Raw genomic sequence first — 22,412 nt, 5'->3', positions numbered from 1 at the left:
GGGTTTGGCTATAAACTCTAAAACAACACAAAAAAATCATATGATCCCAAAGCATGGAAATCACATATTCTACCTTCTGCAATGGAATCCCAGACATGAAATGGAAACATAGTCGCAATGAAAAAATGGGGAAATCTAATATTTTCATGCTTTAAGTAAATCTCTTTCACGTTAGTTTATTGACTCATCATCTGATGGTCAAGCTGATGGTCAGAATATCTGCTAGATTCACATTAGTAATAAGATCTCTTAGAGAGAGAGCAGCAATGAACAATTGTAGATATGTGTAGTGTTTTCCATGATCATTTTTTAAGTGCCAACTTACTTCAAACACTTATTTTTGCATGATGCAAGGGATAGTCCTTGAATGTTGCAGTGAAAAGGAGATGGTGATGACATGTTTGAGATTAATGTGCAGTGTAAATATTATGCAGAGAACACGACATGAAGAAATTTGAAGACAATGTGGAACTATGTGGAGGTATAATACAAAGAGCAAGGGTCCTTGAGATAGTTTGATTATTCAGAAATAATGGAGCAGGAGAGGTCAACCATGAGGATGTATAAACCAAGAGTAAATGAAAGGTGCAGGGAACCTCCCAGGAAGAAACCTCGAGGAACACACCCACTAAGAATTTGCAAACTGCACTGTACATCAACCCTAATAAACTGTTGTGGAAAATAATTAGCAAAAATTACAAATGCACCGTAAGTACCTCAAGGTGTTGGAACATCTCATGGCAGCGGTAGTACTTGATAGAGGAACTCATGCGTTCACTGCTTAACAGGAACTGCTCCAGGTCTTCCTTGGCTTTCTTGGCTCGTAGTCGTTGCTCCTCCTATGAACCGAGTAGATAGCAAACTTATTTTACGATTTCCTATCAATTGTTACTAGTGCTCTTGTAGCTACCATTGTCCTCATATGCTGCATTTATTATGGTGTGTGAAGACAATACTCTACATTTTAGCACAAACTAATCTGAGGATAAATTGGGGGTAAATAAAAGCATTTCTCAGGTGTACTGCATATTACACAATTAAATAACAAAAAGGCACAATACCATAACTGGAGCAATTCACAAATAACCCACACATAGGAGAGAGGAGCTTACAACAACATAAATGATCCAAGTCAGACCAAAACGTCGTTGTGAGCTACTCTCTCCTATGTGCGGGTTTGTGTACTGTATATTACACCTTTAATGCCTAGTAGGAAAAGCACTAAGTGATGAAGGTTGTTTAATAATCATATGAAATCAACCCAGTTGTGAGCTTTCACAAGACACTCTCATAGCCTAAGAGGCATATCTTCTTCAATTTTAAGCAGGTTACTTGTTTCTGTAATGCAGTATAGTATCTAAACAGCAATCACTGGAGGTTTAAGAGTGTAGCAGTTGTGTTAAAAATACAGTTTTAGAGTATGTTGAACTACATTACCCACTTAACTGTAATAGCTACTTAATATGAAGGTAAGAAATTGGTATAACACAATGCAGTATCAGCATTGCAAATGTCACACGTGGTAAAATTACAGTCCATAAAAAACAATTTCAATCATACCTTTTCTTCCTTGGCACGATGTACTTTATAAGCATTGAAGGCTTGTTTCTTTTCATTCAGCTTGTTAAATGCCTCATAACGCGTATCATTCTGGATCATTCTAACTGCCTTGTCCCAAGTTGCATCACTAGGCACACCCTGTGGATATTTTTAAAGTAAACTATGTACATGCATATGGCAATGTAATTTTATTATACAGCATCTAATTTTGGTAGTAGGTTGGTAGACAGCAACCATCCAGGGAGGTACTACCGTACTGCCAAGTGAGTGTAAAACGAGAGCCTGTAATTGTTTTACATGATGGTAGGATTGTTGGTGTCTTTTGTCTGTCTCATAAACATGCAAGATTGCAGGTATGTCTTGCTACTTCTACTTCCACTTAGGTCACACTACACACACATGTGCATGTTTATTTATACACACTCATCTGAGTTTTCTTCTATTTTCTTTCTGGTTCTTGTTCTTGTTTATTTCCTCTTATCTCCATGGGGAAGTGTAACAGAATTCTTCCTCCGTAAGCCATGTGTGTTGTAAGAGGCGACTAAAATGCCGGGAGCAAGGGCCTAGTAACCCCTTCTCCTGTATAAATTACTAAATTTAAAAAGAGAAACCATCTTTCTTTTCTTTTTGGGCCACTCTGCCTAGCTGGGATACGGCCAGTTTGTTGAAAAAAAAATCTGAGTTTTCTTTGATTTTATCTTAATAGTTCTTGTTCTTATAGGTTTTTCCTTTTAAATCCACGGGGAAGTGGAATAAGAATCTTTCCTCCGCAAGCCATGCGTGTTGTAAAAGTCAACTAAAATGCCGGGAACAATGGGCTAGTGACCCCTTTTCCCATACAGCCTACTAAAAAGAAAAAGAAGAAAACTATCAAGGTGGGATGTTTGAATGTGTGTGAATGTTGTGCGAATGATAAGAAAGAGATGATTGTGGATGTTATGAATGAGAAGAAGCTGGATGTCCTGGCTTTAAGTGAAACAAAGCTAAAGGGGGAGGCAGAGTTTCAGTGGGGAGAAATAAATGGGATTAGGTCAGGGGTTTCAAATAAAGTTAGAGCTAAAGAAGGAGTAGCAATAATGTTGAAGGATAAGCTATGGCAGGAAAAGAGGGAATATAAATGTATTAATTCAAGGATTATGTGGAGTAAATTAAGGGTTGGATGTGAAAAGTGGGTTATAGTAAGCGTTTATGCACCTGGAGAAGAGAGAAGTGTAGAGGAGAGAGAGATATTTTGGGAAATGTTGAGTGAGTGCATGGGGAGTTTTGAACCAAGTGTGAGAGTACTTGTAGTTGGAGATTTCAATGCTAAAGTGAGTAAAAATGTTGTGGAGAGAGTAGTAGGTAAATTTGGGGTGCAAGGGGTAAATGAAAATGGGGAGTCTTTCATTGAGCTATGTGTAGAAAGAAGTTTGGTAATAAGTAATATATATTTTATGAAAAAGAGGATAAATAAATATACAAGATATGATATAGCAAGTAACGAAAGTAGTTTGTTAGATTATGTATTGGTGGATAAAAGGTTGATGGGTAGGCTTCAGTAAGTACATGTTTATAGAGGGTCACCGATATATTGGATCATTATTTAGCTGTAGTTACAGTTAGAGTAAGAGGTAGATGGGACGAAAGGAAAATGGCAACAAGTGAGAGACAGGTGAAAATGTTTAAACTAAGGGAGGAGGAAGTTCGGGCGAGATATAAACAACTTTTGAAAAAAAGGGGGGCTAGTGCAAGTATGAGTAGTGGGGGCTTGAAGAGGGTTGGAATAATTTTAAAAATGCAGTATTAGAATGTGGGGCAGAAGTTTGTGGTTATAGGAGGGTGGGTGCAGGAGGAAAGAAGAGTGACTGGTGGAATGAAGTAAAGAATGTGATAAAAGAGAAAAGGGTAGCTTTTGAGAGGTTATTACAAAGCAGAAGTGTTATAAGAAGAGCAGATTATATGGAGAGTAAAAGAAAGGTGAAGAGAGTGGTGAGAGAGTGTAAAAGGAGAGCAGATGATAGAGTGGGAGAGGCACTGTCAAGAAATTTTGATGAAAATAAAATAAAATTTGGAGATAAAAAAGTTAAGAAAGCCTAGGGAACGAATGGATATGTCAGTTAAAAACAGAGTAGGGAAGTTAGTACATGGGGAGATGGAGGTACTGGGTAGATGGGGGTAGTATTTTGAGGAACTTTTAAATGTTGATGAAGGGAGGCAGTAATTTCAAGCATTGGCCAGGGAGGTATAACATCTTTTAGGAGTGAAGAAGAGCAGGATGTGAGTGTGGGGGAGGTGCGTGAGGCATTAAGTAGAATGAAAGGGGGTAAAGCAGCTAAAACTGTCGGGATCATGACAGAAATCTTAAAAGCAGGGGAGGATATAGTGTAAGAGTGGTTGGTATTTTTGTTTAATAAATGTATGAAAGAGGGGAAGGTACCTAGGGATTGGCAGAGAGCATGTATACTTCCTTTATATAAAGAGAAGGGGGACAAAAGAGACTAAGTTACTAAATGCTGTAAAGTTTTTTTATGATAGTGAGGCTCAGGTTAGGGTGTGTACAAGAGAGTGAGATTACTTCCCGGTAAAAGTAGTTGTGAAGCTTGGGTGGTAAATGCAGCAGCGAGGAGACGGTTGGAGGCAGTGAAGATGTCCTGTCTAAGGGCAATGTGTGGTGTAAATATTATGCAGAAAATTCGGAGTGTGGAAATTAGGAAAAGGTGTGGAGTTAATAAAAGTATTAGTCAGAGGGCAGAAGAGGGGTTGTTGAGGTGGTTTGGTCATTTAGAGAGAATGGATCAAAGTAGAATGACATGGAAAGCTTATAAATCTAAAGGGGAAGGAAGGCAGGGTAGGGGTCGTCATCGAAAGGGTTGGAGAGAGGGGGTAAAGGAGGTTTTGTGGGCGAGGGGCTTGGACTTCCAGCAAGCGTGCGTGAGCGTGTTAGATAGGAGTGAATGGAGACGAATGGTACTTGGGACCTGGCGATCTGTTGGAGTGTGAGCAGGGTAATATTTAGTGAAGGGATTCAGGGAAACCGGTTATTTTCATATAGTCGGACTTGAGTCCTGGAAATGGGAAGTACAATGCCTGCACTTTAAAGGAGGGGTTTGGGATATTGGCAGTTTGGAGGGATATGTTGTGTATCTTTATACGTTTATGCTTCTAAACTGTTGTATTCTGAGCACCTCTGCAAAAACAGTGATAATGTGTGAGTGTGGTGAAAGTGTTGAATGATGATGAAAGTATTTTCTTTTTGGGGATTTTCTTTCTTTTTTGGGTCACCCTGCCTCGGTGGGAGACGGCCGACTTGTTGAAAAAAAAAAAAAAAAAAGTAGGTCTTAGACAGGGATGTGTAATGTCACCATGGTTGCTTAATATATTTATAGACTGGGTTGTAAAAGACATAAATGCTACGGTGTTGGGGAGAGGGGTGGGATTAAATTAAGGGGAATCAAATACAAAATGGGAGTTGACACAGTTACTTTTTGCTGGTGAAACTGTGCTTATGGAAGATTCTAGAGAGAAATTGCAAAGGTTGGTGGACGAGTTTGGGAGGGTGTGTAAATCAAGAAAGTTGAAAATGAACAGAGAAAAGAGTAAGGTGATGAGGGTATCAAATGATTTAGATAAAGAAAAATTGGATATCAAATTGGAGAGGAGCAGTATGGAAGAAGTGAATGTTTTCAGATATTTGGGAGTTGATGTGTCAGTGGATGGATTTATGAAGGATGAGGTTAACCATAGAACTGATGAAGAAAAAAAGATGAGTGGTGCATTGAGGTATATGTGGAGACAAAAAACGTTATCTTTGGAGGAAAAGAAGGGAATGTATAAAAGTATAGTGGTACCAATACTCTTTTATATGGGTGTGAAGCGTGGTTTGTAAATGCTGTAGCGAGGAGGCGGTTGGAGGCAGTGGAGATGTCCTGTCTAAGGGCAATGTGCGGTGTAAATATTATGCAGAGAATCTGAAGTGTGGAAATTAGAGGGTGTGGAGTTAATAAAAGTATTAGTCAAAGGGCTGAAGAGGGGCTGTTGAGGTGGTTTGGTCATTTAGAGAGAATGGATCAAAGTAGAATGACATGGAGAATATATAAATCTGTAGGGGAAGAAGGCAGGGTAGGGGTCATCCTTGAAAAGGTTGGAGGGAGGGGGTAAAGGGGGTTTTGTGGACGAGGGGCTTGGACTTCCAGCAAGCGTACATGAGCATGTTAGATAGGAGTGAATGGAGACGAATGGTATTTGGGACCTGACGAGCTGTTGGAGTGTGAGCAGGGTAACATTTAGTGAAGGGATTCAGGGAAACCAGTTATTGTTATATAGTCAGACATGAGTCCTGGAAATGGGAAGTACAATGCCTGCAATTTAAAGGAGGGATTTTGGGATATTGGCAGTTTGGAAGGATATGTTATGTCTTTATTTATGCATGAGTGAAGTGAAAGTGTTGAATGATGATAAAAAATATTTTCCTTTTGGGGATTTTCTTTTTGGGTCACCCTGCCTCGTTGGGAGATGGCCGACTTGTTGAAAAAAAAAAATATATATATATATATATATACAGTGGACCCCCGGTTAACGAACTTTTTTCATTCCAGTAGTATGTTCATGTGCCAGTACTGACCGAATTTTTTCCCATAAGGAATATTGTGAAGTAGATTAGTCCATTTCAGACCCCCAAACATACACGTACAAACGCACTTACATAAATACACTTACATAATTGGTCGCATTTGGAGGTGATCGTTAAGCGGGGGTCCACTGTATATATATATATATATATATATATATATATATATATATATATATATATATATATATATATATATATATCTATGTATATATATATATATATATATATATATATATATATATATATATATATATATATATATATATATATATATATATATATATTTTTTTTTTTTATTATCACACCGGCCGATTCCCACCAAGGCAGGGTGGCCCGAAAAAGAAAAACTTTCACCATCATTCACTCCATCACTGTCTTGCCAGAAGGGTGCTTTACACTACAGTTTTTAAACTGCAACATTAACACCCCTCCTTCAGAGTGCAGGCACTGTACTTCCCATCTCCAGGACTCAAGTCCGGCCTGCCGGTTTCCCTGAATCCCTTCATAAATGTTACTTTGCTCACACTCCAACAGCACGTCAAGTATTAAAAACCATTTGTCTCCATTCACTCCTATCAAACACGCTCACGCATGCCTGCTGGAAGTCCAAGCCCCTCGCACACAAAACCTCCTTTACCCCCTCCCTCCAACCCTTCCTAGGCCGACCCCTACCCCGCCTTCCTTCCACTACAGACTGATACACTCTTGAAGTCATTCTGTTTCGCTCCATTCTCTCTACATGTCCGAACCACCTCAACAACCCTTCCTCAGCCCTCTGGACAACAGTTTTGGTAATCCCGCACCTCCTCCTAACTTCCAAACTACGAATTCTCTGCATTATATTCACACCACACATTGCCCTCAGACATGACATCTCCACTGCCTCCAGCCTTCTCCTCGCTGCAACATTCATCACCCACGCTTCACACCCATATAAGAGCGTTGGTAAAACTATACTCTCATACATTCCCCTCTTTGCCTCCAAGGACAAAGTTCTTTGTCTCCACAGACTCCTAAGTGCACCACTCACTCTTTTTCCCTCATCAATTCTATGATTCACCTCATCTTTCATAGACCCATCCGCTGACACGTCCACTCCCAAATATCTGAATACGTTCACCTCCTCCATACTCTCTCCCTCCAATCTGATATTCAATCTTTCATCACCTAATCTTTTTGTTATCCTCATAACCTTACTCTTTCCTGTATTCACCTTTAATTTTCTTCTTTTGCACACCCTACCAAATTCATCCACCAATCTCTGCAACTTCTCTTCAGAATCTCCCAAGAGCACAGTGTCATCAGCAAAGAGCAGCTGTGACAACTCCCACTTTGTGTGTGATTCTTTATCTTTTAACTCCACGCCTCTTGCCAAGACCCTCGCATTTACTTCTCTTACAACCCCATCTATAAATATATTAAACAACCACGGTGACATCACACATCCTTGTCTAAGGCCTACTTTTACTGGGAAAAAATTTCCCTCTTTCCTACATACTCTAACTTGAGCCTCACTATCCTCGTAAAAACTCTTCACTGCTTTCAGTAACCTACCTCCTACACCATACACTTGCAACATCTGCCACATTGCCCCCCTATCCACCCTGTCATACGCCTTTTCCAAATCCATAAATGCCACAAAGACCTCTTTAGCCTTATCTAAATACTGTTCACTTATATGTTTCACTGTAAACACCTGGTCCACACACCCCCTACCTTTCCTAAAGCCTCCTTGTTCATCTGCTATCCTATTCTCCGTCTTACTCCTAATTCTTTCAATTATAACTCTACCATACACTTTACCAGGTACACTCAACAGACTTATCCCCCTATAATTTTTGCACTCTCTTTTATCCCCTTTGCCTTTATACAAAGGAACTATGCATGCTCTCTGCCAATCCCTAGGTACCTTACCCTCTTCCATACATTTATTAAATAATTGCACCAACCACTCCAAAACTATATCCCCACCTGCTTTTAACATTTCTATCTTTATCCCATCAATCCCGGCTGCCTTACCCCCTTTCATTTTACCTACTGCCTCACGAACTTCCCCCACACTCACAACTGGCTCTTCCTCACTCCTACAAGATGTTATTCCTCCTTGCCCTATACACGAAATCACAGCTTCCCTATCTTCATCAACATTTAACAATTCCTCAAAATATTCCTTCCATCTTCCCAATACCTCTAACTCTCCATTTAATAACTCTCCTCTCCTATTTTTAACTGACAAATCCATTTGTTCTCTAGGCTTTCTTAACTTGTTAATCTCACTCCAAAACTTTTTCTTATTTTCAACAAAATTTGTTGATAACATCTCACCCACTCTCTCATTTGCTCTCTTTTTACATTGCTTCACCACTCTCTTAACTTCTCTCTTTTTCTCCATATACTCTTCCCTCCTTGCATCACTTCTACTTTGTAAAAACTTCTCATATGCTAACTTTTTCTCCCTTACTACTCTCTTTACATCATCATTCCACCAATCGCTCCTCTTCCCTCCTGCACCCACTTTCCTGTAACCACAAACTTCTGCTGAACACTCTAACACTACATTTTTAAACCTACCCCATACCTCTTCGACCCCATTGCCTATGCTCTCATTAGCCCATCTATCCTCCAATAGCTGTTTATATCTTACCCTAACTGCCTCCTCTTTTAGTTTATAAACCTTCACCTCTCTCTTCCCTGATGCTTCTATTCTCCTTGTATCCCATCTACCTTTTACTCTCAGTGTAGCTACAACTAGAAAGTGATCTGATATATCTGTGGCCCCTCTATAAACATGTACATCCTGAAGTCTACTCAACAGTCTTTTATCTACCAATACATAATCCAACAAACTACTGTCATTTCGCCCTACATCATATCGTGTATACTTATTTATCCTCTTTTTCTTAAAGTATGTATTACCTATAACTAAACCCCTTTCTATACAAAGTTCAATCAAAGGGCTCCCATTATCATTTACACCTGGCACCCCAAACTTACCTACCACACCCTCTCTAAAAGTTTCTCCTACTTTAGCATTCAAGTCCCCTACCACAATTACTCTCTCACTTGGTTCAAAGGCTCCTATACATTCACTTAACATCTCCCAAAAACTCTCTCTCTCCTCTGCATTCCTCTCTTCTCCAGGTGCATACACGCTTATTATGACCCACTTCTCGCATCCAACCTTTACTTTAATATATTATATATATATATATATATATATATAATATATATATATATACAGTGGACCCCCGCATAACAGACGCCTTGCATAGCGGACAATCCGCATAGCGGACGCTTTGATCGCTAAAATTTTGCCCCGCATAGTGGACAAAAACCCGCTCAGCGGCCTTCGTCCGAGACGCGTCCAATGTGCCGCCTGAGCCACGCTCACATGTTCCGCGGGTGGCATTGTTTACCAGCCAGCCTCCGCGGTAACATCCAAGCATACAATCGGAACATTTTGTATTATTACAGTGTTTTTGGTGATTTTTTCTGGAAAATAAGTGACCATGGGCCCCAAGAAAGCTTCTAGTGCCAACCCTACAGCAATAAGGGTGAGAATTACTATGGAGATGAAGAAAAAGATCATTGATAAGTATGAAAGTGGAGTGCGTGTCTCCGAGCTGGCCAGGTTGTATAATAAACCCCAATCAACCATCGCTACTATTGGTGGTACAGCTGCTGCTGCTGCTGTATCACCGTCAGCTGCTGCTGCACTGTCAGCTGCTGCTGCTGTACCACCGTCAGCTGCTCCTGCTGCTGTAGTACCGTCTGCTGCTGCTGTAGCATCATCTGCTGCTGCTGTAGCATCGTCTGTTGCTGCTGTTCCACCGTCAGCTGCTGCTGCTGCTGTAGCATCGTCTGCTGCTGCTGCTGCTGTAGCATCGTCTGCTGCTGCAACATCGTCAGTTGCTGCTGTAGCATCGTCTGCTGCTGCTGTAGCATCGTCTGTTGCTGCTGTAGCATCGTCTGCTGCTGCTGCTGCTGTAGCATCATCTGCTGCTGCTGTAACATTGTCAGTTGCTGCTGTAGCATCGTCTGCTGCTGCTGCTGCTGTAGCATCGTCTGCTGCTGCTGTAACATCGTCAGTTGCTGCTGTAGCATCGTCTGCTGCTGCTGTAGCATCGTCTGTTGCTGCTGTAGTATCGTCTGCTGCTGCTGCTGCTGTAGCATCGTCTGCTGCTGCTGTAACATCGTCAGTTGCTGCTGTAGCATCGTCTGCTGCTGCTGCTGCTGCTGTAGCATCGTCTGCTGCTGCTGTAACATCGTCAGTTGCTGCTGTAGCATCGTCTGCTGCTGCTGTAGCATCGTCTGTTGCTGCTGTAGCATCGTCTGCTGCTGCTGCTGCTGCTGTAGCATCGTCTGCTGCTGCTGTAACATCGTCAGCTGCTGCTGCTGCTGCTGTAGCACCGTTGTTGGTGTGGCTTATTGAGAATACCAAGAAACAATTAACCCCAGAGGATTTGCCACCCAGGATAGCCCAAAAAAGTCAGTGTCATCGAAGACTGTCTAACTTATTTCCATTGGGGTCCTTAATCTTGTCTCCCAGGATGGAACCCACACCAGTCGACTAACACCCAGGTGAACAGGGAAAATGCCTGGAACTAGTGCTCATATTGGTGAATTTAGAGCCAGCAAAGGTTGGTTTGAGAGATTTAAGAATCGTAGTGACATACACAGTGTGATAAGGCCTGTTCTGGAAGAAAATACCAAACAGGACCTACAGTACTCAGGAGGAAAAGGCACTCCCAGGACACAGTGTCTCATCAGTCATTGCTGCATCTTCAATAAAGGTAAGTGTCATTTATTCTTCATTTAGTAGAGTAGTACATGCACAATATATATTGTGCATGTACTACTTTACTATTGTGCATGTATCCTTCTCTTTGTGTGTAGGAAAATGTATATTTCATGTGGTAAAATTTTTTTTTTCAAACTTTTGGGTGTCTTGCACGGATTAATTTGATTTCCATTATTTCTTATGGGGAAAATTCATTCGCATAGCGAACATTTCGCATAACAGCCAGCCCTCTTGCACGGATTAAGGTCGCTATGCGGGGGTCCACTGTGTGTGTGTGTGTGTGTGTGTGTGTGTGTGTGTGTGTGTTTGTGTGTGTATATATATATATATATATATATATAATATATATATATATATTATTTTTATTTTATTATCACACCGGCCGATTCCCACCAAGGCAGGGTGGCCCGAAAAAGAAAAACTTTCACCATCATTCACTCCATCACTGTCTTGCCAGAAGGGTGCTTTACACTACAGTTTTTAAACTGCAACATTAACACCCCTCCTTCAGAGTGCAGGCACTGTACTTCCCATCTCCAGGACTCAAGTCCGGCCTGCCGGTTTCCCTGAATCCCTTCATAAATGTTACTTTGCTCACACTCCAACAGCACGTCAAGTATTAAAAACCATTTGTCTCCATTCACTCCTATCAAACACGCTCACGCATGCCTGCTGGAAGTCCAAGCCCCTCGCACACAAAACCTCCTTTACCCCCTCCCTCCAACCCTTCCTAGGCCGACCCCTACCCCGCCTTCCTTCCACTACAGACTGATACACTCTTGAAGTCATTCTGTTTCGCTCCATTCTCTCTACATGTCCGAACCACCTCAACAACCCTTCCTCAGCCCTCTGGACAACAGTTTTGGTAATCCCGCACCTCCTCCTAACTTCCAAACTACGAATTCTCTGCATTATATTCACACCACACATTGCCCTCAGACATGACATCTCCACTGCCTCCAGCCTTCTCCTCGCTGCAACATTCATCACCCACGCTTCACACCCATATAAGAGCGTTGGTAAAACTATACTCTCATACATTCCCCTCTTTGCCTCCAAGGACAAAGTTCTTTGTCTCCACAGACTCCTAAGTGCACCACTCACTCTTTTTCCCTCATCAATTCTATGATTCACCTCATCTTTCATAGACCCATCCGCTGACACGTCCACTCCCAAATATCTGAATACGTTCACCTCCTCCATACTCTCTCCCTCCAATCTGATATTCAATCTTTCATCACCTAATCTTTTTGTTATCCTCATAACCTTACTCTTTCCTGTATTCACCTTTAATTTTCTTCTTTTGCACACCCTACCAAATTCATCCACCAATCTCTGCAACTTCTCTTCAGAATCTCCCAAGAGCACAGTGTCATCAGCAAAGAGCAGCTGTGACACTCCCACTTTGTGTGTGATTCTTTATCTTTTAACTCCACGCCTCTTGCCAAGACCCTCGCATTTACTTCTCTTACAACCCCATCTATAAATATATTAAACAACCACGGTGACATCACACATCCTTGTCTAAGGCCTACTTTTACTGGGAAAAAATTTCCCTCTTTCCTACATACTCTAACTTGAGCCTCACTATCCTCGTAAAAACTCTTCACTGCTTTCAGTAACCTACCTCCTACACCATACACTTGCAACATCTGCCACATTGCCCCCCTATCCACCCTGTCATACGCCTTTTCCAAATCCATAAATGCCACAAAGACCTCTTTAGCCTTATCTAAATACTGTTCACTTATATGTTTCACTGTAAACACCTGGTCCACACACCCCCTACCTTTCCTAAAGCCTCCTTGTTCATCTGCTATCCTATTCTCCGTCTTACTCTTAATTCTTTCAATTATAACTCTACCATACACTTTACCAGGTACACTCAACAGACTTATCCCCCTATAATTTTTGCACTCTCTTTTATCCCCTTTGCCTTTATACAAAGGAACTATGCATGCTCTCTGCCAATCCCTAGGTACCTTACCCTCTTCCATACATTTATTAAATAATTGCACCAACCACTCCAAAACTATATCCCCACCTGCTTTTAACATTTCTATCTTTATCCCATCAATCCCGGCTGCCTTACCCCCTTTCATTTTACCTACTGCCTCACGAACTTCCCCCACACTCACAACTGGCTCTTCCTCACTCCTACAAGATGTTATTCCTCCTTGCCCTATACACGAAATCACAGCTTCCCTATCTTCATCAACATTTAACAATTCCTCAAAATATTCCTTCCATCTTCCCAATACCTCTAACTCTCCATTTAATAACTCTCCTCTCCTATTTTTAACTGACAAATCAATTTGTTCTCTAGGCTTTCTTAACTTGTTAATCTCACTCCAAAACTTTTTCTTATTTTCAACAAAATTTGTTGATAACATCTCACCCACTCTCTCATTTGCTCTCTTTTTACATTGCTTCACCACTCTCTTAACCTCTCTCTTTTTCTCCATATACTCTTCCCTCCTTGCATCACTTCTACTTTGTAAAAACTTCTCATATGCTAACTTTTTCTCCCTTACTACTCTCTTTACATCATCATTCCACCAATCGCTCCTCTTCCCTCCTGCACCCACTTTCCTGTAACCACAAACTTCTGCTGAACACTCTAACACTACATTTTTAAACCTACCCCATACCTCTTCGACCCCATTGCCTATGCTCTCATTAGCCCATCTATCCTCCAATAGCTGTTTATATCTTACCCTAACTGCCTCCTCTTTTAGTTTATAAACCTTCACCTCTCTCTTCCCTGATGCTTCTATTCTCCTTGTATCCCATCTACCTTTTACTCCCAGTGTAGCTACAACTAGAAAGTGATCTGATATATCTGTGGCCCCTCTATAAACATGTACATCCTGAAGTCTACTCAACAGTCTTTTATCTACCAATACATAATCCAACAAACTACTGTCATTTCGCCCTACATCATATCGTGTATACTTATTTATCCTCTTTTTCTTAAAATATGTATTACCTATAACTAAACCCCTTTCTATACAAAGTTCAATCAAAGGGCTCCCATTATCATTTACACCTGGCACCCCAAACTTACCTACCACACCCTCTCTAAAAGTTTCTCCTACTTTAGCATTCAAGTCCCCTACCACAATTACTCTCTCACTTGGTTCAAAGGCTCCTATACATTCACTTAACATCTCCCAAAATCTCTCTCTCTCCTCTGCATTCCTCTCTTCTCCAGGTGCATACACGCTTATTATGACCCACTTCTCGCATCCAACCTTTACTTTAATCCACATAATTCTTGAGTTTACACATTCATATTCTCTTTTCTCCTTCCATAACTGATCATTTAACATTACTGCTACCCCTTCCTTTGCTCTAACTCTCTCAGATACTCCAGATTTAATCCCATTTATTTCCCCCCACTGAAACTCTCCTACCCCCTTCAGCTTTGTTTCGCTTAGGGCCAGGACATCCAACTTCTTTTCATTCATAACATCAGCAATCATCTGTTTCTTGTCATCCGCACTACATCCACGCACATTTAAGCAACCCAGTTTTATAAAGTTTTTCTTCTTCTCTTTTTTAGTAATTGTATACAGGAGAAGGGGTTACTAGCCCATTGCTCCCGGCATTTTAGTCGCCTCATACGACACGCATGGCTTACGGAGGAAAGATTCTTTTCCACTTCCCCATGGACAATAGAAGAAATAAAAAAGAACAAGAGCTATTTAGAAAAAGGAGAAAAACCTAGATGTATGTATATATATATATGCATGTGCGTGTCTGTGAAGTGTGACCAAAGTGTAAGTAGGAGTAGCAAGATATCCCTGTTATCTTAGCGTGTTTATGAGACAGAAAAAGAAACCAGCAATCCTACCATCATGCAAAACAGTTACAGGTTTTTGTTTCACAGTCATCTGGCAGGACGGTAGTACTTCCCTGGGTGGTTGCTGTCTACCAACCTACTACCTATAAATATATATATATATATATATATACATATATATATATATATATATATATATATATATATATACATATATATATATATATATATATATACATATATATATATATATATACATTTTTTTTTTTTTTTTTTTTAAAAAAGTCGGCCGTCTCCCACCGAGGCAGGGTGACCCAAAAAAGAAAGAAAATCCCCAAAAAGAAAATACTTTCATCATCATTCAACACTTTCACCACACTCGCACATTATCTCTGTTTTTGCAGAGGTGCTCAGAATACAACAGTCTAGAAGCATACACATATAAAGATACACAACATATCCCTCCAAACTGCCAATATCCCAAACCCCTCCTTTAAAGTGCAGGCATTGTACTTCCCATTTCCAGGACTCAAGTCCGACTATATGAAAATAACCGGTTTCCCTGAATCCCTTCACTAAATATTACCCTGCTCACACTCCAACAGATCGTCAGGTCCCAAGTACCATTCGTCTCCATTCACTCCTATCTAACACGCTCACGCACGCTTGCTGAAAGTCCAAGCCCATTACCCACAAAACCTCCTTTACCCCCTCTCTCCAACCCTTTCGAGGACGACCCCTACCCCGCCTTCCTTCCCCTATAGATTTATATGCTTTCCATGTCATTCTACTTTGATCCATTCTCTCTAAATGACCAAACCACCTCAACAACCCCTCTTCTGCCCTCTGATTAATACTTTTATTAACTCCACACCTTCTCCTAATTTCCACACTCCGAATTTTCTGCATAATATTTACACCACACATTGCCCTTAAACAGGACATCTCCACTGCCTCCAACCGTCTCCTCGCTGCTGCATTTACCACCCAAGCTTCACACCCATATAAGAGTGTTGGTACTACTATACTTTCATACATTCCCTTCTTTGCCTCCATAGATAACGTTTTTTGACTCCACATATACCTCAACGCACCACTCACCTTTTTTCCCTCATCAATTCTATGATTAACCTCATCCTTCATAAATCCATCCGCCGACACGTCAACTCCCAAGTATCTGAAAACATTCACTTCTTCCATACTCCTCCTCCCCAATTTGATATCCAATTTTTCTTTATCTAAATCATTTGACACCCTCATCACCTTACTCTTTTCTATGTTCACTTTCAACTTTCTACCTTTACACACATTCCCAAACTCATCCACTAACCTTTGCAATTTTTCTTTAGAATCTCCCATAAGCACAGTATCATCAGCAAAAAGTAACTGTGTCAATTCCCATTTTGAATTTGATTCCCCATAATTTAATCCCACCCCTCTCCCAAACACCCTAGCATTTACTTCCTTTACAACCCCATCTATAAATATATTAAACAACCATGGTGACATTACACATCCCTGTCTAAGACCTACTTTTACCGGGAAGTAGTCTCCCTCTCTTCTACACACCCTAACCTGAGCCTCACTATCCTCATAAAAACTCTTTACAGCATTTAATAACTTACCACCTATTCCATATACTTGCAACATCTGCCACATTGCTCCTCTATCCACTCTATCATATGCCTTTTCTAAATCCATAAATGCAATAAAAACTTCCCTATCTTTATCTAAATACTGTTCACATATATGCTTCAATGTAAACACCTGATCTACACATCCCCTACCCACTCTAAAACCTCCTTGCTCATCCGCAATCCTACATTCTGTCTTACCTCTAATTCTTTCAATTATAACCCTACCGTACACTTTTCCTGGTATACTCAGTAAGCTTATTCCTCTATAATTTTTACAGTCTCTTTTGTCCCCTTTCCCTTTATATAAAGGGACTATACATGCTCTCTGCCAATCCCTAGGTACCTTCCCCTCTTTCATACATTTATTAAACAAAAGTACCAACCACTCCAACACTATATCCCCCCCTGCTTTTAACATTTCTGTCATGATCCCATCAGTTCCAGCTGCTTTACCCCCTTTCATTTTACGTAATGCCTCACGTACCTCCCCCACACTTACATTCTGCTCTTCTTCACTCCTAAAAGATGGTATACCTCCCTGACCAGTGCATGAAATTACTGCCTCTGTTTCTTCCTTAACATTTAAAAGTTCCTCAAAATATTCTCGCCATCTACCCAATACCTCCATCTCCCCATCTACTAACTCCCCTACTCTGTTTTTAACTGACAAATCCATATTTTCCCTAGGCTTTCTTAACTTGTTTAACTCACTCCAAAATTTTTTCTTATTTTCATTAAAATTTCTTGACAGTGCCTCTCCCACTCTATCATCTGCTCTCCTTTTGCACTCTCTTACCACTCTCTTTACCTTTCTTTTACTCTCCATATACTCTGCTCTTCTTATAACACTTCTGCTTTGTAAAAACCTCTCATAAGCTACCTTTTTCTCTTTTATCACACCCTTTACTTCATCATTCCACCAATCACTCCTCTTTCCTCCTGCCCCCACCCTCCTATAACCACAAACTTCTGCCCCACATTCTAATACTGCATTTTTAAAACTATTCCAACCCTCTTCAACCCCCCCACTACTCATCTTTGCACTAGCCCACCTTTCTGCCAATAGTCGCTTATATCTCACCCGAACTTCCTCCTCCCTTAGTTTATACACTTTCACCTCCCTCTTACTTGTTGTTGCCACCTTCCTCTTTTCCCATCTACCTCTTACTCTAACTGTAGCTACAACTAAATAATGATCCGATATATCAGTTGCCCCTCTATAAACATGTACATCCTGGAGCCTACCCATCAACCTTTTATCCACCAATACATAATCTAATAAACTACTTTCATTACGTGCTACATCATACCTTGTATATTTATTTATCCTCTTTTTCATAAAATATGTATTACTTATTACCAAATTTCTTTCTACACATAGCTCAATTAAAGGCTCCCCATTTACATTTACCCCTGGCACCCCAAATTTACCTACTACTCCTTCCATAACATTTTTACCCACTTTAGCATTGAAATCCCCAACCACCATTACTCTCACACTTGATTCAAAACTCCCCACGCATTCACTCAACATTTCCCAAAATCTCTCTCTCTCCTCTACACTTCTCTCTTCTCCAGGTGCATACACGCTTATTATAACCCACTTTTCACATCCAATCTTTATTTTACTCCACATAATCCTTGAATTAATACATTTATAGTCCCTCTTTTCCTGCCATAGCTTATCCTTCAACATTATTGCTACTCCTTCTTTAGCTCTAACTCTATTTGAAACCCCTGACCTAATCCCATTTATTCCTCTCCACTGAAACTCTCCCACCCCCTTCAGCTTTGTTTCACTTAAAGCCAGGACATCCAGCTTCTTCTCATTCATAACATCCACAATCATCTCTTTCTTATCATCTGCACAACATCCACGCACATTCAGACTTCCCACTTTGACAATTTTCTTCTTCTTATTCTTTTTAGTAATCTTTACAGGAAAAGGGGTTACTAGCCCATTGTTCCCGGCATTTTAGTTGACTTTTACAACACGCATGGCTTACGGAGGAAAGATTCTTATTCCACTTCCCCATGGATATAAAAGGAAAATTAATAAGACCAAGAACTATTAAGATAAAATCAAAGAAAACTCAGATGAGTGTGTATAAATAAATGTGTACATGTATGTGTAGTGTGACCTAAGTGTAAGTAGAAGTAGCAAGACATGCCTGTAATCTTGCATATTTATGAGACAGACAAAAGACATCAGCAATCCTACCATCATGTAAAACAATCACAGGCTTCGTTTTACACTCACTTGGCAGGACGGTAGTACCTCCCTGGGTGGTTGCTGTCTACCAACCTACTACCTATATATATATATATATATATATATATATATATATATATATATATATATATATATATATATATATATATATATATAAAAGACAGCTGTTCAGTGAATGATTTAGAATTTGTTTTCCTCTTTTTTTGGGGGGGGGGGGCTAGCGGGGGTATTACCCCAACTTGGTGAGCAATGATCAATGTGTTAAACATACATAAGGTATTTATATTATTATTAGCACTAATAGTTTAATAAACCTCACCAATTTTAATTTTTATTGTAATAACAATACTGCATTTTATCCACCCTGACCACTAGCAACCATTACTTGCTTTCCCTCTCAGCTCCACCCTTCCTTGCAGCCATCTCTAATACAACTCTCCCTACCACTTCATCATTTCCCCATGACTGTAATAATAATCTATCACTGCTATAATAATGTGAAGCAGTATCCCTGTAAATTCCAGTATAATGTACTATAAAAAATAAGTATAAATAAATAAATACAGTAGGCATGTGTGAGCATGTTAGGAGTGGAGACAAATGGTTTTTGGGACTTGACGAGCTGTTGGAGTGAGCAGGGTAATATTTTGTGAAGGGATTCAGGAAAACTGGTTAGCCAAACCTGAGTCCTGAAAGTGGGAAGTACAGTCCCTGCATTCTAAAGGAAGGGCTTAGGATATTTGCTATTTAGAGGGATATCTAAAATATCAAATCTGCATATCTCTGTCAAGACAGTGATAGTGTGAATGATAGCAAAGTGTTTCTTTTTCAGGTCACTCTGTCTCGGTGCAAGACAACCAGCATGTTAAAAAAAAAAAAAAAAAGTATGTGTGTGTGTTCCGCACACATGCAAACATGTGTGTGACCACACACACACACACATGTATGTACATATGCACCTACATATGTACACAAGTACGTACACACTTACATATATACACACACACATACGTACATACATATATACAAACACACACACATACATACACACATGTACACACAAAATCCTAGAATCTAAGAACTCCACTGTACAACTTACCTTGTCTCTGAGAAATTCTTTAAAGGCTTCCAGTGCTTCTTTCTTGTCTTTAAACACCAGCTGTTTGGGTTCTGCTACCTCCTTTGTTACTTCTGCTACAAGTATATGATGGTAGTAGTTAGATTATTACTTCTTATTTCTAACCATAAGAGAACAACTTAAAACTATCTCTAAAAATATTTCACAGCAATAATGTATATATTTCATTCATTAACATTAACCAGCAAATCCTTGACTTAACAGACTAAGAGGGAGCAGATGACCATTAAAGTTCATTGTGGTACTATATAGAAATGAGATTCTTCTGCCTTGACTGTAACAATAATGGACAATTCAAACACAGACTTCGTCCACTGTCTCAAATTAAGTGACCCAGCATATTTTGTCCCATATTCTGACGTCAACTGAACTGATGCCCCTTAAATTAAGGGTTTACTGTACATTAACATCAACATGACTTTATTTATGCATATCCACAAGACTTACCTCTATTTTCTTAAATGTAAAGAGTTGGTGCATCAAAGGTTCTAAAACAAACTGCCATGACTATAACACCTAACAAAAAATATGATTTTACTCAATTATTTTAACATTTCAGCACAGTTTGTTTTTTCTGACAGCCATCACTGCTTAAAAACATTTACTTCTCATAGCCCAACCTATTGCCACTTTTTCAGCTTTACAAGCTAAGAGGTATTGGATAGATGGTGGGAATATTTTGAGGAACTTTTAAATGTCGACAAAGAAAGGGAAGCGGTAATTTCATGCACTGGCCAGGGAGGTATAACATCTTTTAGGAGTGAAGAGGAGCAGGATGTGAGTGGGGGAGGTGAGGCATTACGTAGAATGAAAGGGGGTAAAGCAGCTGAAACTGACGGCATCATGACAGAAATGTTAAAAGCAGGGGGGGATATTAGTGTTGGAGTGGTTGGTATTTTTGTTTAATAAATGTATGGAAGAGGAGAAGGTACCTAGGGATTGGCAGAGAGCATGTACAATTCCTTTAAATAAAGGGAAGGGGACAAAGAGAGATTGTAAAAATTATAGGGGAATAAGTTTACTGAGTATACCAGGATTCTGAAGAGAAGTTGCAGATTGGTGGATGAATTTGGTAGGGTGTGCAAAAGAAGAAAATTAAAAGTGAATACAGGAAAGAGTAAGGTTATGAGGATAACAAAAAGATTAGGTGATTAAAGATTGGATATCAGATTGGAGGGAGAGAGTATGGAGGAGGTGAATGTATTCAGATATTTGGGAGTGGACGTGTCAGCGGATGGGTCTATGAAAGATGAGGTGAATCATAGAATTGATGAGGGGAAAAGGGTGAGTGGTGCACTTAGGAGTCTGTGGAGACAAAGAACTTTGTCCTTGGAGGCAAAAAGGGGAATGTATGAGAGTATAGTTTTACCAACGGTCTTATATGGGTGTGAAGCATGGGTGATGAATGTTGCAGCGAGGAGAAGGCTGGAGGCAGTGGAGATGTCATGTCTGAGGGCAATGTGTGGTGTGAATATAATGCAGAGAATTCGTAGTTTGGAAGTTAGGAGGAGGTGCGGGATTACCAAAACTGTTGTCCAGAGGGCTGAGGAAGGGTTGTTGAGGTGGTTCGGACATGTAGAGAGAATGGAGCGAAACAGAATGATTTCAAGAGTGTATCAGTCTGTACTGGAAGGAAGGCGGGGTAGGGGTCAACCTAGGAAAGGTTGGAGGGAGGGGGTAAAGGAGGTTTTGTGTGCGAGGGGCTTGGACTTCCAGCAGGCATGCGTGAGCGTGTTTGATAGGAGTGAATGGAGACAAATGGTTTTTAATACTTGACGTGCTGTTGGAGCGTGAGCAAAGTAACATTTATGAAGGGGTTCAAGGAAACCGGCAGGCCGGACTTGAGTCCTGGAGATGGGAAGTACAGTGCCCGCACTCTGAAGGAGGGGTGTTAATGTTGCAATTTAAAAACTGTAGTGTAAAGCACCCTTCTGGCAAGACAGTGATGGAGTGAATGATGGTGAAAGTTTTTATTTTTTGGGCCACCCTGCCTTGGTGGGAATCGGCCAGTGTGATGATAAAAAAAAAAAAAATACCATGAAAATTTCTCCATGGGGAAGTGGAACAGAATTCTTCCTCCGTAAGCCATGCGTGTCATAAGAGGCAACTAAAATGCCGGGAGCAAGGGGCTAATAACCCCTTCTACTGTATACATTACTAGAGTTAAAAAGAAAAACTTGTTTTTCTTTTTGGGCCACCCTGCTTCAGTGGGATATGGCCAGTTTATTAAAAGAAAAAGACCAGGAAAAGTGTATGGTAGGGTTATTATTGAAAGAATTGGAGGTAAGACAGAGAGTAAGATTGCTAATGAGCAAGGAGGCTTTAGAAAGGGTAGGGAATGTGTAGATCAAGTGTTTACATTGAAGCATATATGTGAACAGTTTTTAAATAAAGGCAAAGAAGTTTTCATTGCATTTATGGATTTAGAAAAGGCATATGATAGAGTGGATAGAGGAGCAATGTGGCAGATGTTGCAAGTATATGGAATAGGTAGTAAGTTACTAAATGCTGTAAAGAGTTTTCGTGAGGACAGCGAGGCTCAGGTTAGGGTATATAGAAGAGGGGGAGATTACTTCCCAGTAAAAGTAGGTCTTAGACAGGGATGTGTAATGTCACCATGGTTGTTTAA

The 22,412-nt window shown here is 40.3% G+C and overlaps 1 protein-coding gene across 9 annotated transcripts in view; it reads right to left on the bottom strand.

The window, feature by feature from the left end:
• Positions 1 to 22,412, bottom strand: part of Prp40 (pre-mRNA processing factor 40) — a 114,214-nt gene that overhangs the window by 55,758 nt on the left and 36,044 nt on the right. For 7 of the 9 annotated variants that reach the window (XM_070089367.1, XM_070089365.1, XM_053782812.2 and 4 more), the window contains 3 exons: positions 19,745 to 19,839; positions 1,561 to 1,698; positions 717 to 839 (listed from right to left, as the gene is read on the bottom strand). In XM_070089367.1, coding sequence (XP_069945468.1) covers positions 717 to 839; positions 1,561 to 1,698; positions 19,745 to 19,839 — 356 coding nt within the window. The remainder of the gene's footprint in view (positions 1 to 716; positions 840 to 1,560; positions 1,699 to 19,744; positions 19,840 to 22,412) is intronic. The other 2 variants (XM_070089364.1, XM_053782816.2) reach the window with 1 other exon arrangement.

This window comes from Cherax quadricarinatus, chromosome 28 (genome assembly GCF_038502225.1).
Source record: "Cherax quadricarinatus isolate ZL_2023a chromosome 28, ASM3850222v1, whole genome shotgun sequence".
NCBI lineage: Eukaryota > Metazoa > Arthropoda > Malacostraca > Decapoda > Parastacidae > Cherax > Cherax quadricarinatus.
This window is presented reverse-complemented; position numbering and strand designations above follow the sequence as displayed.